The 23950-nt window shown below is 31.6% G+C and overlaps 3 protein-coding genes across 3 annotated transcripts; 1 reads left to right on the top strand and 2 right to left on the bottom strand.

Annotated features, from left to right (window-relative positions):
- Positions 1-246: 246 nt before the first annotated feature.
- Positions 247-22739, top strand: Plod (procollagen lysyl hydroxylase). Its single transcript, XM_014233839.3, has 11 exons — positions 247-721; positions 3611-3702; positions 11831-11970; positions 12048-12585; positions 12646-12777; positions 12840-12961; positions 13724-13825; positions 13897-14022; positions 20086-20212; positions 21321-21755; positions 21823-22739. Exons 1-11 carry the CDS (start codon positions 589-591, stop codon positions 22105-22107), a joined length of 2232 nt encoding a protein of 743 aa, XP_014089314.2. The 5' UTR covers positions 247-588; the 3' UTR covers positions 22108-22739.
- On the bottom strand, positions 14047-15262 carry nkt (noktochor). The gene is made up of 4 exons (XM_014233841.3): positions 14850-15262; positions 14710-14781; positions 14389-14538; positions 14047-14329 (listed from the first exon to the last, which is right to left on the bottom strand). The coding sequence occupies exons 1-4, from the start codon at positions 14949-14951 to the stop codon at positions 14171-14173; spliced, it is 483 nt and encodes a 160-aa protein (XP_014089316.1). The 5' UTR covers positions 14952-15262; the 3' UTR covers positions 14047-14170.
- LOC106616912 (immunoglobulin domain-containing protein oig-1) lies at positions 16594-19520 on the bottom strand. Its single transcript, XM_070110943.1, has 7 exons — positions 19184-19520; positions 18865-19078; positions 17807-17913; positions 17663-17744; positions 17464-17531; positions 16855-16930; positions 16594-16781 (listed from the first exon to the last, which is right to left on the bottom strand). Exons 2-7 carry the CDS (start codon positions 18947-18949, stop codon positions 16699-16701), a joined length of 501 nt encoding a protein of 166 aa, XP_069967044.1. The 5' UTR covers positions 18950-19078; positions 19184-19520; the 3' UTR covers positions 16594-16698.
- Positions 22740-23950: the final 1211 nt, after the last annotated feature.

Here is a 23950-nt window from a genome sequence, read left to right as displayed (position 1 = left end):
TGTACTTATTATTTGCTAAAAACTAGCAGTTGTTTAAACGTTTTAGTGATATACAGTTTAACTGTAATTTCAAAAATTAAAAACAAAAAAAAAAAATTATGGCGAGCAAACTTTCGCACGTTTTATTTTTCCATTAACAATCATCCGGCATCACTACTTTTACAGCTGATATCGCAGCTGTGTTGTATACCTTTCAAATTTTCCCTGCAATAAAACCAATTAAAATACTTGTTTATTCTTATCGTTTGGAGCTGTTTATGTTGGAGCATTTTTTAGCAGAGCGCTCCCCATTTGGTTTTTACGCTCATTTGTCTATTTGATTTCGTTAAAATTTGTTGTCGCTGTTTGTGATTGTGTGGTCAACTTGTGTCTCTGATCGTCTTAAAGGGAGCTTGTTGCTTCTTGGCTATCAGACGTAAAGACGTGCTCGAGAGTGTTGGTCGTGCAGTAATCGTATATGCCATCTCTGCTCCATAATACATTAAATTCATTTAATTGTGCACTGTAAATATATAGTTTACCCGAATGTGTTTCAAAGTGTGAAAATAAATTTGGAAAAATAGTGATACATTTTATATACATATAAACATGCAGTTATTGAAACAAGCAGTGTTTAACCATACGCTACTCTTGTTGCTTTGCCTCTGGTCCTGTTGCACTTGGGCGTCAACAAATGCAGCGACAACGGATGCGACTGACGAGGCGGCAGCCGAGGAAGGAGGTGAGTAACATATGTACATATATTTTATTGTATGTGATCTTTTATTTCAATATATTACATATGTATATATGGCATATACATGGACATATGTATGTATATGGGAAGCGTATATTAATTGCACTTTTTTTTGTATGAGATCACTTTGCCATTTCTGTTCTAATTCCTTTGCTCATTACCTCGAATTCATTGCATTGACTTTGCATTCTCTGCTCCAGCACAATCATGCTCTAACTGCTTGTGTACTACTGCAGTCGCTGAAAAATCATGCATCCTATTCATAAATGTAACATAAAATACTTTTATACAGCATTTTTTATGTAGTGGACATAAGCTTTGCTGGTGCCTTATTTATCATTTTATTGTTGTTGTTGTTGTTATGTACTACATATTAGCTTTTTGTTTATCTCGCTAAGTGGAACGCTTTTTGCCACTACATACATGCTTATGTACATAGGAAGATATGAACATATTTGCGGTTAGTTGATCTCTTTCTTGGATACTTTCTCAATTAAATTGCTTTTATATACATACATACATACATACATGCATGTAAGCATTTATGCCGGTAAATAGTTAGAAAATAAACAATAAGCATTATGCGCATATATACAGAGTAAAAAAAGTTGTACAAATTGAAACGAAAATGATGTACGCAGTTTAAATAGACTTGTCCGGGTTAATTTTGATCTGTTTTTTTTTGTACAATTTCTGAATTCTTCAAATAAATTACTTTAATAGCCACACTTACAATATCAGGAGAATAGAACTAGTCGCCTCACATTAGGAATGTTATCTGCCGCTACAACAACAAAAACAACAAAATTTTAATAAATTGATTTAGTGATTGCTTTTTTGAGGACAATGTTTCTGTTTCATATACATACATATCTCAAAAACGTACGTATACATGTATACTTATTTATACATACATACATATACATAAATATATATTTGTGGAAGATCTCTGAAAGAATTTTCTGGAAGTCCGCAAGTTAGAGAAGTTCTAACAATTCGCAACTCTTTCGCCATCAAATAAGCATAATTTCTTAACTATAATGGTTGTATAGTTGTTAATATAGATACTTATGTATGTATGTATTGATTATAGTTCTTTGTTATACTAATTTTTAACTTTTAATCACATGCACAAACATAATATAAATATTTGAAAAATGGTCCGGTTTGATGTTTTGATTACCGTAATAAAATTGTCTATATAATGCTAATATGCAAATACATAAAAATTTATGATTTATATTATTTATATAGCCTGACAATAATTCTAATAGTTGCTGCTGTACAAACACATAAACATTAATTTCACTGAATTTACATACATACACATATGTATATATATATACATTCATGCGTACCTATATTAGTGTATCAGTTCAATTAAAAATCGCATGTGCAAACTTAAACTCACAATGTATTTGAACGACACAATTTAATTGGCATCAATAAAGTGAAAATTTAGTTAAAATTTGTGCACACTGAAAGAAATATTTTTGCTAAAATTGTTATCATGTTACCCTGAACAGGGTATAATTAGTTTGCCTTGATGTTTGTAACACCTAGAAGGAAATGTCGGAGACGCTATAGAATATACATATGTTTATATAAATGATCAGCATGGCAATCTGTGATATATAATTAGTACCTCAGTTCTTGAGATATCGATCTTAAATTTTTCACACGCCCTTTTCTCCCCAAAAAACCGCTCATTTGTTGTCATCACCGATTATGTACTGCTAAGAGAACGCCTATCTCTGCAGGGAGCTTAAAACTCTCCGCTGCCAAATTTAAGGCCATCCTATTTACAAACTGGACGAAATAGTATAATCTGGATCTTAACATTTCCGTCGATTACCTAAAATTTTTGGTATTACATTCGACAGTGCAGACTCTCCTTCCGCAAACAACCACGATTGTTACAAAAGTACAGAGCCGCAATAAAACACCATCCACAGCAGCACAAGAGCTCGAGTTGCCGCGTGAAAGCAGAGTGACCCTTGCGCAACTTCGTTCTAGGTATTGTAGCAGGTTAAATTCTTACTTATCCTGAATGGACCCTGACATACAAAACACTTACACCAGACACTAAATACCTCTTTACATGCAAAACGAAACCAATTCACTTACGAATAACTCCACTCTCTCTATGATCCGAACCCGTCGAAACAGCTGGTTTCCTGGACCTACCCTTGAATGATTACGATGAGAGTTTACTTATTGCTTTCTACCAAGCATGGTCTGGATAATCGTTGCAACAACAACAATAACAACTACTATGGGATATAGCTGCCATATAAACTGATCGTTCAAATTCCAGTTTTTGTATAGAAAACTTTTTTAGTTATCTTACAAAATTTGGCATAGATTATTTCCCAAGTCATGCCTTGGAAATTGTTGGAATATGCAAGCAAGATTTCTTGAGTATTATGTTGGTTTTCAAAGAGTTAACACTTACTTTTTCTTTAAAGAAAACTATTTAAGCTCTAGAGAACCTCTGACTTCATCTTATTTTGAATTGTTGTCAAATATTCATCAGTACGATATCTGTATGAAATCGTTTTGGTGTAAATTTTAAATAAATTGCTAAGCCTGTAAAATTTTGCAAGTTTTATAGAAAATATTTTTTTTTTTTACAATTTCCAATTAATAAAATATGAATATGCATGATTTCAATTCAAGAACATTTTGTTTTAATGAGCAAGCTTTGTAACTATAAAAAACACCGTTAACATTTGTATTGTGTACATCGCCTTGAAGCAAAATGTAATAAAATATCTACTAAATGTACCGACTTGACTTGACAAGCTTTTGTGCATTACCAAGAATACATGTATGTATGTACGTATATTATGACATTTTTATGTTTCTTTTCAGCAAAACACATAAAAGTATTTACCGTGGCGACAGAACGCACTGATGGATACTTGCGGTACTTGCGTTCAGCAAAGCGTGTCTATGACATTGAGGTGAGTGAAGTCCACTATATATATTACAAGTATATAGATATATATTTTCTGAATTATGAAATGTGAATGAAAAAATAATATTAAAAAACTGGAAAAAAAGTATTAAAAAATTATTAAAAAAATAAATTTAAAAATTATTTAAAAAAAATAAATTTAAAAATTAAAAAAAAAATAATAATTTAAAAATTATTAAAAAAATAAATTTAAAAATTATTAAAAAAATAAATTTAAAAAATTATTTGAAAAAATAAATTTAAATATTATGAAAAAAAATAATAATAATTTAAAAATTATTCATAGCAAAATTCATAAAAATACAAATTAGTTAAATAAATTTCTTTAAAAATTAATTTTAAATATATATTGTTTAAAAAATATATAAATATATGAAATATGAGCTTGAAACATGGCATCGAAAGTGTTTAAAATATAGTTAACAGGTTAACGCTAAAACTAAAACAACAACGTTCATTCGCACACGTTCCCGCATTGCATAAATATAAGCCTGTTTTGGTCTACTCTATTCTATTATTATTCATACATTTAACGTCTTAAATTAATGGCTACTATAGTTTATCTGACAGCAAACATCGGTAACGATGGTTATCTCAGTTCTATTATCAAAACATTGCGAATTCGAAAAAATATATATTGTATTGAAAAGAGAAAAAATATGTATAGATATATGTACCTATATAAAGGTATGGATATACATACAGGTTGGTTGAAAAGTTGCTGTTTTCACTAGCACCAATTTTTTTTTCCTCAAGTTGTTACATCTGTCGTGTGAACACATGCAAAGTTACAAGCCATTCTGTCAATTAATTCTTTGTTTACAAGCCATTCGAAGTTGACGTGTCAGAGTATTTTTTTAATATGGAAAAAATTTAATATCGCGCAGTGCTTAGATTTTTTGTTTTGAAAGGTTCAAAAGCAAAGGAAATTTATGAACAATTGTTAAAAGTGTAGGAGGAGTCCTCAACTTCAAAACGCACCGTTGAATTTTGTGCTGGTGAATTTAAATGTAGTCGTACTAGGCTTGAAAACGATCCACGCCAAGGACGACCAAAAATCGCAACCACACCAGAAATCAGTGAGCAAGTTCATAATATTGTTAGTAAAGATCCAAGTTAGACTAAGCATGAAATTGCTAATACCATGGGCATCTCAGACGAACGAGTACTTCATATTTTACATGGAGAATTACATATGAAAAAGTTGATTGATTATTTGCAAAAATGTAAAACCATCAACTCTGAATATTACTGCAGCATCCAAAAAGCTGCATGAAAAAACTCGTGAGTATATTTTCATTTCGAGCGCAGAAACTTTTCAACCAACCTGTACATATGTACGTACATATACCGATACTCACACTGGGTTTTAAAAGCTAATTTGTATCGAAAAACTGTTTAAATTTTAATGGCCAAAACTAGTTTTTCGACGCAATTTTTATTTAATTTTTTTTATTCATAGCGTTGAAGACAGTGATTTATTTTTAACTACAAAACAATAGTAATTAAAAATTTAAATGAAGACATTAGTCGATTACCATTTAGAATTGGTGCATTAGGTGAATATTTGGTGCCATTTGGTAAAGTTGGGTGGCGATGCAAGCACTTTAAGTTATACATCAGATAAGTGGATGGTTTTATGGGACTTTGGTGAGAAAATATTGTACATAAATTATAGTGCTTATATAAATAACGTTTGCGGTAGCGATAGTTTATTGATTTTTATCAGCAAATGTTGCCGGACATGGAAACAAGAATATACTTGTATGTATAGTATGTAGGAAAGCTGAACAGTTGATACGCTAGAAATATGTAAGAAACGTGTAAGAAGTTGTCAGTATCAAAAATTTTGATTAGATGTTGTTATTTTTTGACAATATTTTCCAAAAATAGTTTATTTTTATGTTTTATTAAGAAGTTCGTGTTTTTATATATTTTGTTTTACGTGTTTAGAAATTTTCATACACGAGCTATACTCGTATTTGTATCTTATTTTTTAGTTCAGAACTTTATAGTTTATTATTATTGTAAATTGATAATATTTTGCAAGCATTTTGAAAGAAAATATATCTGTTGATCTATTTAGACTGTTGCAGTTATTATTCATCCAAGCGATGAATATATCATAATGAGAGAAAACACGAAAAAATGTTAACATTGGCTGTAGCGAAGTCATAATACCCTTCACAGGTTCATTTCTTATAGCATAAATGTGTATAAAAAGATCTTTATATTAATTTTCATCGAACGGCAGCTATATACTATAGTAATTAGATCTAAATAATATGCTCGGGGATTTTTGTGCTGCTTAGTGCATTAACTTGTGCCAAATTTCGTTATGATATCTTGTCAAATAAAAATTTTATCATATAAGAATTTGATATAGATCGATCAGTTTGTATGATAGCTATATGCTATAGTAGTCCGATCTGCACAATTTATTCAGAGATTGTATCGTTATTCTAGATAATAATTTGTGCCAAATTTTGTTAAGATATCTTGTGAAATAAAAATGTTTTGCCTACAATCATATGATTTTGATCGATCAGCATACATGGTCGAGTGGCCCGATATCGTCTGTGCCGACGAATGAGCAACTTCTTGTGGAGAAAAGAACTTGTGCAAAAACTCAGATAAATTCCTCCAAAACTGTGAGATTAGTTCGCATAGATATAGGTGGACAGACAAATAGACGGACATTTCAAAATTGACTTAACTCGTCACGCTGAGTATTTATAAATATATTTTATAGGGTTTTCGACATTGCCTTCTGGAAATGTTAAAAACGGGTGTTACAATTTTAGAGGCTATGTTAATATATGTAGCCTTTTCGGGGTATAAATATGTTACATGTTCTCTGGATTAGTTTAGAGCAATTTCATTCAATCGATGAATATGCGTATATGTTTGTATGTATGTATGTTATTGTGAAGAATCAACACTAAATCCTCATTTTATACTCAAGAAAAGTAATTGCGCTATAAACTTCGTTCGTAAAAAAATTTCGTCTAATAGATGTATTCCTCTTAATACTTGAAATTTTCAATTTTTTCTTTTGATAAATAAAATGTTTTGTACTAATTTGTCTTCGGCTGAGGCCGTTAAATTTAGTTACTTTTGCTTGATTAACTCATTTGTTCGGCTTTTTTGCTTACAACAGCCACATGCTGAATTTATTTGCATACGTACATACATACTTATTTTTCATCTCGTTAACAAAAAAAAAAATGTATATATATATATATATATATATATATATATATGTATATGTATGCTTTAATATTAGATCTATGAAAAAAAGGTTCACATGTGTTTTGATTTTTTTTACCACTACAATTTTAAATTACGCTCCAGCCGACACACGATTCAGTGGCATGCCGGCTGATGCTGCAAAAAACAAAAAACAAAACATGTTTCCCTTAAGACCTGTCTTCGGTTTCGTGCTATCAACCATCATCGTCGCAAAAAGCGGTCAAAACAAACAACTAAATATTGAATATCGTCGCTTGACACTGAAATTCGCAAAAATTAATATCATATAGTTTTAAATGTACGCGATGTCCGATGCCTGGGTGCGACTGTTCGGTTGTCTGCTGCTTGATAGTTCAAAAAAAAAAGCTAATTAACAAGTTTTATGCGTCAAACCATTTGCATATGTATATCGTGTTAATTATCGGTTATCAGGCTTGGCTGAGCTTCACCGATTTTCGGCACTCTTGTAGAACTCGTCATATTCTTACTTTATAGTATATATATTTATTTCCGTTAAATAGGCGGCCACAATTGATTCCATCACATCTATTGTAGTTTATTGTACAAGCGTTTTATTTCATTTGCTAATTACTTGACGCACGCTTTTCAGTTAGAAATAATTTATAGTTTAATCGAGCATATAGCTCATTTGCCCGTTGTATTATAAATAGAAAGAAAACAACGAGAAAAATAATAATAATAATGAAATAAAAAAAATAATAATAATGAAAAAAAAAATAATAATAATGAAATAAAAAAATAATAATTATAATAAAAAAGAAATAATAATAATGAAATAAAAAATAATAATAATATTGAAAAATAATAATATTAAGAATGAAAAAAAAATTAATAGTAATCGCATACATTCGTGTGCGTGCAATCAGAACTAGGTCGCTTTCAGAGGCTTTCTTCTATATGTATACTCCTACATCTACACATATACTTGTATATGTTCATACTTTAATATACATAGCCTTATTTACTTATATGATTTCATTTGTGTGCACAGTGAGCTGATGAATCGGTCATAGCAGCATCCGGCGCACTGTAACAACTGGAACATGTGTTTATATTAAAGACATATGTATATATGTACATAATTATATTATATGTTTGAATTTAACTTGCTCTTGTGCAGTAAACTGCAGCTTCTTTTAATCGCCAACTGTGTTCCTGACGCATTCTAATTATTTGATGAAACCCCTCTATACTCGTACAATTATGCAGAGTTGTACATATGTATATATGCCTGAGTATATATATGGTATATGCGTAAATTGTCACGTAATCCAGTCGATGTCTGTATTTGATATTTCATTAAACGATTGAGTGAAATTTCGAGATTTTGTTTATAATTTTGTATTGCCAGCTTACTTTAAACTTCCTTACGATCGCAGCATGTGAACATATTTCATTTCTAGAAGCTCTCTTTTATAAGTATCATGTACTGTAACTCAAAATTCTTTTTAGTTCTAGGATCTACCATCAGATCAAATTTGATCCGAACTAATGAAAAACTACATTTTATTTTAATAAAAATCTTTATTATCGCCTTCAAAAAAGTGTGCTTTTAAGCCATGTAAGCCAACGCTTAATACAATTTTCCATAAACTTGCTTTAAGCCTCGGCTGGAACTGCCTTCAGTGCCTTTAGCGAATTTCAGTTTTTTTTGGTTTCGACTCATTTTTGTTGCGCCATTCGGTAGACTGTTGGACAGTTTCGTCGTCATATTAATAAACCCACGTCTCGTCAGCAGTAATGTTGCGTTTGATGAATGTAGAATCCCAAGCATCTCTATTGCGACTTCCACTCGACGTCAATTTTGCCATAGATTCAGGTCGTTTGGTACGAGTCTAGCATTGACACGATTCATACCCAAAACATTAGCCAAAATGTGTTGGGTCGATTCATAAGAGATGTTTTGAGAACCTTTGTTATCTCTCTGTTGCCAAATTTACGATTTTCGAGCGCTGTTGCTTTAATTTTTTCGCTGTTATATCGTCATTAACAGATGTGGATGGACGACTCGCTTGAGGCAAGTTTTTGATGACTTCACGACCTACGCTGAATGCCTTGTGTCACTCAAGTACCTGTATTCGTGATAAAATAGACTCCACAAAACACTTCTGCAATATTTTCAACGCTTCCCTTGCAGCAATGTAACAAAATCCAAAATCAATAACTCAGAAGAAATTAGTATATTGTATAGCCTAGGCTATTAGAGTCTTCTATAGCTCCTCGAAAATCGATACACGGATAGCTGATTTGTCTTCTTTTGAATCACAACGTCAGCTTGCCACTGGTACTTCAGGAAAATCGTATTTTTCCAAGAGCAATATTCAAAAGGCTGAAAAGCAGCATAAACATTTGGTTTTATGAGGTTGCGCTCAATTTTCAGTAAAAATATGGTTTGCTTAAGCGGTCAGTCCGATCTAGAGCGCTCAAAAGTGGCTTTGACAATTTATTTTCAGAAAGAAAAATAAAGAATTTAATATCTTCCCTACAAACTTTAATTTGAGTGTATAAAAAAAGTATAGACCTATTTTTCTGCCCTAACCCCTAAAAGTTAAGTTCCACAGGCACTAATAACTTTGTAAAAAAAATTTTTATTTGTTAATATTTCACCAAATATGTATTTGCTGCGCTAGCATTAACCGCAGCTCACTTTTCAAAAGGTTTCTGCTGTTAGATAAGCCACTACCGGTTCACAAGCTCAGCTCTGGCGGCCTACTTATCAGTTTCGTAAGAGTTTCTTATTCTAAATTTTTTTCTAAACATTTCTGTCTCCACGTTTGTATATATAAACAACAATGCTTGTATATATTAACGTGTCTTAATATTTATGTATTTATATATATACTGCAATTTGAGATGAACAATTATTAAAACCATTTATTTTGTGCAGGCAAAGTAGCAATTGCCCAGAATTAGGTAATCGTGTTTGAAATAAATCTTGCTGATAAGTCAAATATTTGTACACAACAGTTGCGACCTTGGTATCATTGGTGTCATTTGAAACCATTTGTTTGTAATTTTTGTTAGTTATTTTCACAAATATAATATAGTTATTTGTATATTATAATATAATATAAAATGAAAATGGAGCGTTCAAGTTTGTATGCGGTGCTTTTCACGTTGGTTTCCTGCGTCCAAGATTTGCACCATAATATTATTCATATTTCTATTATTCTCATACCTTTATGTATGGTATACCGCAATTTTGCGAAACATAGCAGAGATAATCGTTTCAGACAGTGTTTGGCATTTGCGCTTACTCATGCTAATTTCGCGAGATCCTCTATAGCGTATGCAAAATATATTTTTCTTTACCTAACGACAATGAATTTAGCGTTTGAACTTCAAATCGCTGTCAAGTCATCACCACTGATAAATATTTTTGAATATTCGCAGGAAATCAAAGGCAGGGGTCTGAAAAACAGATGTGAAGATTATTCCTTCAACAAACTGTGAAAATGTGCTATAATGACGTCAGCATAATAGCTGATTTTATGAGGTTGAAATTTTTTGAATAATAAAAGCCATATTTAATGTTTTTTTGTAATATTCACCACACTTGATTTGAATATGATAAATTGTACATGCTTATAATTTGCCAAATTAGCGTTTCCACGATAGTCGGGTCTACGTAACCGGTACGCATCAGAATTTTATCTGGTCAAAGATTCCCAAATCGGCAGCATTTTTCCAAATTACTTAAAAGATATTCTCTGCCGCTCCGACAACATTAAATTACACAAATTAAGTAAGGATCGCCTAAGCAAGTCAATGTTGAAAGTATTCGAAAATGATGAAATTTTTTTATTTATCAATTTTTTTTTTTGAATCCGAAAATACTTGTGTGCGTGATAAAGTAGACTCTCCAAAACACTTCTGCAACATTTTCAAGGATTCCATTGCCTTGATTTCATTGGCAACAAGCAAACTCGTTGTTCAATTTTATTTTTCCATTGTAAATATCACTAGACAAAAAAAACGCGTTGTAAACAAACAGCTGTCAAACAGACACTAATTAATATACATACAAGTATGTAGATCAAATTTCACACGCATATAAAAAAAGTGTTATCAATCTAGGGGAAAATGTTGTATTGATTAGAGCAGTCCGAGTCAAATTTGATCGGCTGCTATATCTTTTGACTTTTCAGTAAAAAAAAAAAATAATAAAAACTTATTTTCGTGCCTTTTTATATAAAGGTGGTAAGGAGGCGACTTTTTTCCTAAAATAAAATTAAGATTAAGATTACTACTAAGGTTTTATTCTTTATTGTTTAGGACTTTATAATCTATCTGAATGCTAAACACTTTTCAGCAAACCTTGTAAACCTTACATAATGTAATGGTCTGGAATTTAAATAAGCATTACATAAAAAACAGTATTATATATATATATTCTATTTTCAATAACAATAAAAATTTCGCTTGCTTTCTTTCTTAATTGCTGATGGCAAAACTATAAAGAATATAAAGTAAAAAAAAATGTTTTAAAAAAATGCAAAAAACAAAGAATATTAGTAACTATAAATTTTATCGAATTCGCAAAAACTTAGTTTAAAGTAATAAAACTAAGCTTGCTGCTTAACTTTTGAATTTCGATTAGCAGTGGAACAACAACAATAAACATAAGCAATCAATGCAGCGAAATAAAATTTTATTTGTTTATCAAACAACTGCAAAGCCATATAAAAGAAGAGGTCGTTGAGCTTTGCTAATATCTCTACATATGTTTTTATGTATATTGACTTACATATATTTGTTATGTTATAACATATGCTTGCACATATGTATTTATATAATTATGTTTAGAAAAACTGTAAAGCTTTTATTTACTTTATCCGCAGGTGAACACGCTTGGCATGGATGAGGAGTGGAAAGGTGGCGATATGAATGGTTTGGGTGGCGGCTTTAAAATACGTTTATTACGTGAGGCCGTTGCGCCTTTCAAAGATGAGAAAAACACAATTATTTTGTATACTGACAGGTATTTCTTTAAATAAAAAAAATATTAGTTTTGTAACAAAGCCTTAATTGTGTGTGCTGCCGATAATTTTTTCACAGCTACGATGTCGTCTTTACCACCGGCCTTAAGGATATTTATAAGAAATTCAAAGAATTCGGCGCTAGAGTGCTCTTCTCTGCGGAGAAATTCTGTTGGCCTGATGTGAAGTTGGCAAAGGCATATCCGCCAGTATCGGAGGCCAACTCCTCGCCATACTTGAACTCGGGCGCTTTTATCGGCTATGCACCGGAGATCTATAGTATTTTAAGCGCTGAGGAAATCAAAGATGACGATGATGATCAACGTTACTATACGAAAATATTCCTTGATGTAGATAAACGTAAAAAATTGAGCATACAATTGGACACGCAATCGCGTTTGTTCCAGAATTTGAATGGTGCGCGTGAAGATGTCAAGCTGAATGTGGATTTGGACTCGAATGAGGGTAAATTGCAGAATATTAACTTCATGACCGAACCGAGCATTATACACGGCAATGGACCAAGCAAAGTAGAATTAAATGCATTTGCTAATTATTTGGCGCAAACTTTTCATGGTAACTGTTTGATATGTCAGGAAGATCGACTGGAGTTGCAAGTGAGTTAATGCTCAAATTCGTATAAATATTTGTTATAATATTATATGTTTGACTTGCAGGAAAATAATCTACCCATTGTGTCCGTAGCGCTCATCATTACAGAAGCAGTGCCTTTCTTCGATATGTTTTTGCAGAAAATCGAAAATCTTAACTATCCCAAACAAAATTTGCATCTATACATTTACAGCAATGTGCGTTTGACTTAATTTTTCTTATAGAAAACATATTGTTATTATTGCAATTGTAATTACAGCAAAAATTCCATGATGATATGGCGCTAGCCTTTCTTAAGCGCCTAGAGAAGGAGTACCGCAGCGCGAAAATAGTGCTTTCTAGCGATGATCTGAATGAGCAACGCGGTCGCGAATTGGCGCTGTAAGTTGTTGAGTAATTGATAGCTGTAAATTTGTATTTGAGCTCATACTAAATATAAGAAAAATTTAGTCGCTTCATATTATAGTTTTTATACCCTAAACAAGGTATATTACGTTTGTAACACCCAGAAGAAAACATCGGCGACCCTTTGAAACATATACATAAATCATCAGCATGACGAACTGTGTCGATTTATCCATGTCCATGTCTGCCCGTTCGCCTGTCTGTATATACGCGAACTAGTCAGTTAGTTTTCCTCAAAAAGCTGCTCATTTGTCGAAACCACAAATATCGGACCACTGTAGCTTATAGTTGCCATATAGGTATGCTAAACGATCGGCATCAAGTGCTTGTATGGAAAACTTTTTATTTTAACGATATATCGTCACGAAATTAGGCATGGCTTATTATCTAAGCCAATGACGCAATCTCTTAAGAAATTGTTCAAATCGGATCACTGTAGCTTATAGCTGCCATACAAACTGAACGATCGGAATCAACTTCTTGTAAGGAATCGTTTGTATTAGTGAACGTTACTAAAGGTGCAAACGAAGTTAACATTTTTTCTTGTTTTTATTTGTAAAGACATTATAGCTTCGGTGCAGCGAAGTCAACGTTTTGTCTTGGTTTTAATTTCGAAACAGCAAAACCAGTACTAAATATTGTCGTTAGCTCTTGTAAGCAAAAGTTAAAAGAATATATTTTTGTTTCATTTATCTATCAAATTATTAATTGCATTAACTGCCTCTTTTTCTTACACAGCCAACAAGCCAAACAAAAGCTGGGCGACTATATATTCTTTGTGGATGCCGCTGTGCAAATAGACGACCCGCAATTGCTGCGCGAGTTGTTGATAATGAATAGGTACTTTATTTAAATTAATAACTCTTTTGATTTAAATATATACTGAAATTTAAAAATATTTTTTATGCCAGACAATTCGTTGCGCCTGTGGTAAGCAAATACGATGAATTATGGAGCAATTTCTGGGGTGCACTTTCCGACGGCGGCTATTATGCGCGCTCACACGATTATGTGGACATTGTGAAGGCCTCATTTACGTGAGTAAAATAAACAAAAACATGTTTCTATAATTTTAACACTAAATTTTATTTGTAAAATTGTATTAACGGCCTTTAACAATTCAGTACAGCTATTTTTAGTATGAAAAAGTTATAATAGTATTATAAAAATGCAAACACTATTAAATTAATCGAAAGCAATAGAGAAATCTGTTTTGAAACTACGCCGATCGATTGAGTACATATTATCAGCAGTACATTCATAAAGACCGGCGTCCATTTGTGTGGCGGGATCAATTTCGATTTTCGATTTTACTCTATCATCTCCAATGCGCCACTCATGTACCTGCCAAAAATACAAAGTAAATTGTAAGAGCACAAATAATTAATAATTTGCGTACTCACATGCATGTAGAGATGTTGAAAAATCTCTGTGCCATCTTTGTACCAGGTTATGTGCGGACGTGGATTACCTTTAGCCACACAAAGGAAAGCAATTTTATGACCCAAAACGTATTCATAATCGAAATGCGAGGCTTGCAGAATTTTAGCGCCCTGAAAATGATACATACATACATATGTGTGGGAAAATTAATTTTAATATGTGATTTTTGAATTTCGAATAATTGTAAAAGCGTTTACAAATCAAATACAATTTTCGCTTTTAAAGAGGCTTTCAGCTACAAATATCAAGTACGAAATTACTACAATCTCTTCATCACTTACATTATTGTTGTTGTAATACTGATCCGACTCTGGATCACGATATTTGCCTGTTATGGGTAAACCGATTTGTACCTGCAAATTAATAAACATTTATTTTAATTAATAAACCATTAACGTTTCGTTAACGCAAGTCCACATACTCGCGATTTGGTGCGTCCTCGACCACGTCCACGTCGACCGTCGCACACTTGACAGCTTAATATTAGCACCCCAAAGCAAATCAACAATACTTTTACATTCATGATTTTTATAGCAATTAGCGGATTGCGGAGCGAAAACAGTTTTTGAAATATTACTTAAATTATAAAAAAGTTGTGTTTTTTGTTTTCAAAACCTCTGCAGCAATATTTTGTATATAATTTATTTCAATTTGGGCTCGGTTACGTTTCGGTTCGGCTCGAGTGTTAGCGCTATACGCTCGCCCGTTACGATCGCTGTCGCCTTATTGTTTGCTGTACACTTCGACCGGATAAATCAGACTAAACATTGGATATTTTGTGAATCTGCCGTCGAATCACGTTGTTCGGTTTAATTGTGTGATTGTGTTTGGACGTAATGCAAGGGACCGTTAGTCGCAGCATGTGTCTGGTTAAATTTGAAAATTGAAAGCTACACTTTTTGCAGGGGTCCAACGCGTTTATGTTGAACCTTTGCACCTACATATCACGAAATTTCACTCTCAGCCACTTGGCACTTATCATTTATGCAATATTTTCAACTTGGCATACTACATACATACATATAGTAATGCGCATAAGCTTTGCAGATAATAATATAAGCGTGTGACACCCTTCCGCATCTGACCACTTTTAGGTCAAGGAGGAAATTTAATTATATATATATATAATATTTTTTTTGAAATTTGTTTAGTAGTTTTCAAGTATAATACTTTGTGGCACAGTGCGTTGCGTTTTATATTTAGTCATGTCACTTTAGTAGCCTGCTAAAAATAGTTTTAATGTTAACTCGAAATAAATAATATATACATATATATAATAAATTAAAGTTTAGACACATATTGTTAGGCGTGTTGAAGCGTGATACATAATATTTTACCGCTTTCAGAATTGAAAAACTCAATATCTTGCCTGCTTTTAGGCGTTAGAGCACTTTGCCGCTAGTTTTTAATCAAAATTCGGTAAAATGTTGTATTAAAAGAATATTTTAAAATTAAGTAAATTTTTATTTTTCAGTTAGAATGTATTTATAAAATTCAAATTTGAAAAATTTTGAAAATTTTAATTTTTACACACAAGATCAAATTTGACTCGGACTGTTGTATATAAACCACACATGCAAACCGAATCGATAAATATTTCTTTATCCGTGTTAAATTTGATATTGGTTGTATATTTGCAAATACTATAGATATATGTACATATATGTAATCAAACTTTTCATATAAAATTTGTTTGCTTTCAATATATTTTATTATAAAAAAAATTAATTGCAATTTATATTTTTCCCAGCAGCTTCCAAGTCATAAATAAAATAATTTACTTTTGACTATGGTTTTTTTTTATAATATCAAAAAATTTTCTGAAAAGTTCCACTGTAATTCGCTGCGCCACACAAACTCGGTTCAACTCTTTTACAATTTACTCATTTACACCCAATTGTCTACGAGCAGAAGGCAGAATAAACAAACACAACGTTAAATCGAAAATTGCCTGAATTAAATAATTGCGACAATTTGTCGCCAAATATTATTTTCCTAGGTTGGTTCCCATCACGGATTTTGTGGTATACCGGAATATGTAGTTATTTAAGTTTTTCATAGGACACGCTCATGGTTCGTATTCGTATTAAGCTGCTTTCATTGCAAATCACACACACACACACTGATTTAGTTTTAATCAAAATTTATTCGTACTAAAAATTGGCTGTGAGTACTTATTTCTTTTTTTTATTACGTGCAATAATTATTCGTATACATTTTCTAGAAAAAATCAATTCACACAAAATTATTGTATTTAGAAATATTATGTACTAAAAGTTGATCATAACGTAATCGGTGCGAAAGCCGCGTCTATCGATTGCATAAATATTATCCGCTTGACATTCATAGTAGCCTGCGCATTTTTACAATAAAAACGTGTTAAAAAAGTACGTATTTTATTTAGAAACTAATATAAATTATTTTACCTGCATCCATTTGTGTGGTTGGATCGATTTCCATTTTCGATTTGATTATATCCGCATCAATGTGTGACTCGTGCACCTAGAAAAGTGTAAAAAGAACTTTGATTACGTACTGTAATATAATTTATAAATGTCAATAAAAAACTTTCAAAACTTTCTCTTAAAGGGGATTTCGTTAGATACCATATTCTACTGTAGACATAACTCGAAACATGCTTTATGAAGGATTTGGTTGAAAGCATGTTGGTTTATGAGATATCGAGTCTCAAACCCGGCCCCACGCTGACTCTACTTGTCGTTTAGTGTTCTTTAAACGCGTTTTTTCAAAAGTAGTGTTTTTAAATTTTGACACAATTCTGAAAACACTATTAAAGATATTCGAAATATGTAAATTGCTACTGATTCACAAATCTCATTAATAATTATATCATTTAGCTTGAAAAACATGGTCAAAAAATAATTTTTTTGTTATATCGGTGCCATTTTGTCAGATTTCCAAATATTCAAAAAGTTATTATAGACAGAAAAAAAAAAAAAATATATATATATATATATAGATATATATATAGATTATTTTTAATTGCTGAAATCCTCTCTAATTTTGTATTTTACCTGAAAAAATCGATGCTGATACAATTCGGCGCCATCTTTGAACCAAGTGATTGTGGGCCGCGGATTGCCTACAGCGAGAGCATAACAAATTTTCTTTTAAATACAACTAATTTTACAAATTTTGCATAAAATTTATGAGATTGCATTTTATTTTTCTTTAATTTATTTTATTATTATCAAATTATGGCATTCTACCTACCCTGAGCCATGCAGAAGAATGTGATTTTTCTTCCCAACGTATAATCCAATTCAAAATGTGATGATTTTATTATTTTGGCGCCCTAAAAAATGTAAACAAAGAATCGGTTTAGTATGCACGAAGGTGAAAAAACCACAAATTTACATTTTCATGATCGTAATAATTGACGGCATCCTGTGAGCGATGTTGTATGACAACTGGCTTTTTTCCCGTGTAGTTTCTACGCAACACGCCGCGTGCGCCGACGGTGCCTAGTTGTAGAAAATAATACAATTATTGAATTATTCTTGAAAAATAACAAGTTTTATATTAGAAAAATGCAAAAACGGCGTTAAACAACTTAAAAACGTTTAAAAATTTTAAAGTTTTTAGTATTGCAATTGAACATTTTTTTATAATTAAGTTTTTTTGTTAATATATAAAATTTTAGTAATGTTTTTTACATAATTTTTTTTTAATATAGTTGTAGTAGTTTTTCAATAACTTTTTTAACATACTTTTTTTTAATATATAGTAATTTATTACATTTTTTTAATACATATTTTATGTTTAAAATTTATATATTTTTACATTTTTTGATAGTAGTATTTTTTATTGGGAATTATTGTAAAGACACAACGTTTTAAAATTGTTTTGATATTTCAAAATTGTGTTTCAAAAAATATTAAAAAAAAGAAAAATGTTTTTATATGTATTGAATTTAAATAATATTATTCTAATATTATACTTTCTAAATATACATACATATGTTTGTATATTTATTGAATTTAAAAAAAAAATATTTTATTATTATTTAATATTAAAAATATTTTTCTAACATTATTTTTCTTAAAAATATTTTTTTCTTAGATTATTAAACAATTTTAATTTTTGGAATAATGTCCTATATAATTTCACAAACATCAAAAAAAAATATTTAAACAAAATTTAGTGGATTGTTGCTGATTGAAATATTCTTATTTTATTTACAAAATTTCCTTTTTTTTTTGGTTAATTTTTAGTATTAAAATTTGTTTTTTGTTTGTTACAATTTTTTATTACTACACTTTTATGTATAATAATTTTTTTTATTATATTGTAATATCTTTTTTTATATCCGCATTTCGCTAAAATTTTAACAATTTAAAAAATTTTATTTTTTATTTTTTGTTTTTTAAGCAAATTATGTAAATTCCATATTTATAGTATAATATTTCACTTACGCTGCGCCTCGCTGCTGGAGAGCAATAAAAAATTTAACAGCAGCAAAGAAATGTAACTAAAACTGTTGCCGAATGCAATGCGCATTTTATTTAATATTTATTGTTATAATATTTTATTTTTATTTAATTGTAGTTAAGTAGTAGTGTGAAATAATATGTTTTCAAAACGAAATAATAATTTTTTATACAAATTATATTTTTGCACAAGCAATATCTTTAAAAGAGCCCAACAAAATGAAAAGAAAGAAACAGTTTTTCCGATTGTATGAAAATAAAAAATAATTCTTTTTTTGTCTGCTTTCTGAATATTTGTATTTACAATGCGTATTTTTTTATCTTAATATTTGATTTTTCTTGTCGTCTCCACTTGTTTTACACATTAAAACAATATTTGCCTAACTTGTCTATCACTTCACTATATTTGCTGTGTTAGCTCAAAGGCATGTTTCTGCAACTACTGACCACGCGAAATCCGCAATCAAACTGTGCGCCATCAACTACGTCGTCGCCATCGTCAACACATTGTGATTACACGCGTCACCAGCATTCATACTGTTCGTCTCTAACATGCCACAAACTCATTAACGCGGCATACACCCACCTACGATGTTGTGCTCTGCTTTGCGCCCACAATTTCAATTGTCACTGTGGCGAATAACCGCTATAGTGGCAGTAGTCTGCAGCTTACTAATACACCTACATTTGTTATGGGTTTAGTTTGTTGATTCTCGGAAACTAAATTAAAAAATTGTTCGTGTACAAAAAAATATAAAAATTTGTTTTAGTAAATCTTCCCTCTTAGGCGCTACTTATTTATGACGATTTCGCTGAAACTATGTGTCATTGGTTGCTTTATGAATTTGTTTACGTTGTTGCACTTTTGCGAATAAAATTTGTTTTATTTATTTTTTTTTGTAATTGCCATCCATTGTCTGCATACGGACAAATGTTCAACCTACAATGTATTTCGCGTCAACTCGTGCTGCTCCGTATACGTACATACATATGTATCTATGTATGCAGTTGCAAATATCTTCCAGATTTCAAAGCGCGGTTGTATAGTGTTATTTATAGACTTATATTTACACCAATTTGTGTCAGTTCTTATTATTGTATCATCTGCTGTTCCATATACCAAAATTTCTTTATCCTTATATACTGTTATGTTTTTTTTTTGTTGTAATTTGTATAATAATGTATGGTTTCTCGTTTTGATTTCAGCGGCATGTGGAATGTCCCTTATGTGTCCAGTGTTTATCTGATCAAGAGCAGCGCATTCAAGCATATCTCGTATCAGCATCGCGATTATGACCCCGATATGGCAATGTGCGAGTCGCTGCGCAGAGCTGTAAGTAAAACATGACATACATATGTACATAAATACAAACATAGGTTTACTTGTATTGAAATACTTAAAAATTTTCTTATGGCAAACTGTACTGCACAGCGTCAAAACGTGATCAGCGGAAGGTGCACATTTGTATATACCTATGTATATAATATATAAGCACATACATATTCGAATAAGTTCATTGCTTTAGCCTTTGCCCGTAATGAGAGCTATTTATAGTAATTTTTATTGTATATAAACACCCTATGAGAATTACAAAATTGTGTGCTTTCATAGCGTGCTTACAATTTCAAAAAAAATTTTAAAACAAAAAACGTTAACTTCGGTTGATAACAGCTAATAAAATCATTCACAAAAAAATTTTCCATCTATGAACTTGATTTTGTTCGGTCATACAAACTGTCTACGCTAAAGTCGTCCGATCTGATCAATTTCTTCAGAGATTGTAAAGTTGCCCTGGATAATAATCCATGCCAAAAGTTCATGAAGATATTTCGTCAAATAAAAAAAAAATGTTCATGCAAAGACTTGATTCTGATCGTTCAGTTTGTATTTCAGCTATATGCTATATATGTGTTACGATATCGGCGGTTCCAACAAATGAGCGGCTTCTTGCAAAGAAAGGAACGTGTGAAAAATGTCAGAATTATATCTCAAAAACTGAGGTACTGTTTCGCGTATATGCAGACGGACAGACAGACTAAATCAATGCAGCTTTTCACGTTGAACATTTATAAATATATATACTTTATAGCGTCTCTGACGTTCCATTCTGGTTGTTACAAACTTCATGGCTAACTTATTATACTTTGTTCAGGGTATAAAAATAAAATAAAAATAAAAAACGTAACTATTTTAAATGTCGAATTTTTATTTTTCCAATTTTAATTCACTTACGACAACATAACTTACTGTACATCACTTGCTTCTTTATTATTTGATTTTTTGTTTAACCGTTCCTGCCATCCTTTTACTACACAAATATTTGAGATTATGCTGAGTTTTAAACATTCTAGCTCCCATAAATACGCCTAAGTAATACTTTCTTAAACCAAATTAATCTGTTTGCACTAATAATAATATGTATGCTTCTTATTTCCTACAGGGTGTCTTCATGTACATCACTAACCAGCATATCTTTGGCCATTTGGTAAACGCCGATAACTTCGACACCACAGTCGCGCGTCCTGACTTTTACACGTTATTCAGCAATAAATACGATTGGGTTAAAAAGTATATACATCCAAATTATTTTAAACATTTGGAACCGAATACAACAGTTGAGCAACCCTGCCCGGACGTTTTCTGGTTTCAAGTCGGTACCGACGCTTTTTGCGATGATATGGTGGCGATTGTGGAAAACTTTGGCAAATGGTCAGATGGCAGCAATAAAGATGAACGTTTAGAGGGTGGCTACGAAGCGGTGCCGACACGTGACATACACATGAAACAGGTGGGATTGGATGGAGTGTGGCTGAAGTTCCTGGATTACATTGTGCGCCCGTTGCAGGAGAAAGTTTTCATGGGCTACTATCATAATGTGAGTGCAAGTGTTGTACATTTAAACTTAAAAATATCTATTTAAATATAATTATTTTTATTTTTAGCCGCCACGCTCGCTCATGAACTTCGTTGTACGTTATCGCCCAGATGAACAACCGTCACTGCGTCCACACCATGACTCCTCCACATACACGATCAATATAGCATTGAATAGTGTGAATGAGGATTACGAGGGCGGTGGTTGCCGTTTCCTACGCTACAACTGTCAGGTGGATAAGACGCGCAAAGGTTGGATGTTTATGCATCCAGGTCGTTTAACACACTATCACGAAGGCTTGTCGGTGACAAATGGCACACGTTACATAATGATTTCATTTGTTGATCCATAAATGTTTCATTTTGCGGTATAAATCAGTGGATGAGTACTTTGTAGCGCCACAGTCGTTTAGAATTTAAGCAAAAAACTGCCATTGGCGTGTCCAAAGATTACCTTTAGTTGTTTTGTAGTTGCTTTCTTTATGCGTACGTTTATGTTAATGAGCATAGTATGTGAAAACTCGAAAAGCTTTCTTAGTTATCGTATCGAATTGTAAGAGTCTACTTAATTCTACACTACCATATGCATGTGAACAAAGTCGATTAATAATACTATATATACAATTCATAAATATGCTTATAAACTTATATACAATACACAAAAATTCATACATACATACATATATGCCTACTTATACCAAACAAATGTGAAAATCTAGTTGCATGCATATCGTGCAAAATTTGCTAAATACTCGTCATTATGAATGAATTTACTATATTTTATAATACTAACTAACAAATGAATCTGCATTTAATCAAACAATCGCAATGAATTGAAACAGTCAAAATGTACTCGTAATTGACAATTTTTTACAACATTTTTAAATTAACCTTAACCATTAGCTGATGCATGTGTTTGCTAAAAAGTGATTGATTTATAAGCAATGAACAAATAAACATTTTATGTAAAAAATATAAATAATAATGCGTTTTTTGTAGACAATAAACCAATTAGAGTGTTTCGTGTTGTTTAGTATCACAATCTTTAGTTGCTTCATCATGTAAATTGTGGTTACGTTAAATAATTATACTAGTAAACATTGTATTGTTATTTTTTCAACAAACAAGAAAAAGCGTTAACTTCGGCTGCACCAAAGCGTTAATACCCTTCAGAGGTGCATTTTTCTTAACATAAAGGGGTATAAAAAGATTTTTATCTTGAGTTTGATTGGTCAGTTGTATGGCAGCTATATGTCATAGTGATCAGATCGAAACAATTTCTTCGGAGATTGTAGCGATGCATTGAATAATAATCTATGCCAAATTTCGTGAAAAACTTGAGCACGATCGGTTAGTTTGCATGACAACTATATCTTATAGTTGTCCGACCTGAACAATTTCTTCGAAGATGGCATTGTTGCCTTAGACAATAACCCATGTCAAAATTCGTGAAGATACCTCGTCAAATGAAGACGTTTTCCATGCAAGCACTTGACTTCGAGAAATGAGCAACTTCTTGATGAGAAAAGAGCATGTGAAAAATTTCTGCTTGACATCTCAAAAACTGAGTGACTAGTTCGCAGCTCATAACGCACATGGCAAACTTAGTATACTATGTATAGAGTATAAAAATATGATGTTCATATATAAATATATATGTAGGTAAAATATGTATGCATGATTCCTTAGTCGAGTATATCAAACTCGAAAAGTCGGATCACCGGAAATATGTATGTGTGGTAAGTTGTTCGCTTATGTTCGGAAACAAAAGGTTTCATTATAATGACAAGTTGTAATCGTGGTAATCCAAAAATATATTTTAAAGTTTCTCTTTTTATCGTTACTGTGTGAGACCTATTGACAACAAGACACTGAAATATTTATACTGAATATACATACATAATATACTGAAATTATTCCTGCAACAATCAAAGCAACTTTAAAATGAGAGATATACGGAAATCATGTCTGGATAGAGCATAGTTGAGCATTACTACCTGTAGAACGATTTCCCTCTGCATAATCAATGAGAAAATCGAACTTAAGAAATTTATTTGCTGGAACTTAAATTCATTAACTTCCTGCGAAATTTGCCATTGCGTATGACTTTAGTGTGAGTATAGTAGCCGCTGGGCCACTGTATATAATGTCTGGTTATCAGCTAGCTATCACAGGCAACAGAGTAGCCAAGCGCAA

Source organism: Bactrocera oleae, chromosome 6, assembly GCF_042242935.1.
Source record: "Bactrocera oleae isolate idBacOlea1 chromosome 6, idBacOlea1, whole genome shotgun sequence".
In the NCBI taxonomy this organism is placed as follows: domain Eukaryota; kingdom Metazoa; phylum Arthropoda; class Insecta; order Diptera; family Tephritidae; genus Bactrocera; species Bactrocera oleae.
This window is presented reverse-complemented; position numbering and strand designations above follow the sequence as displayed.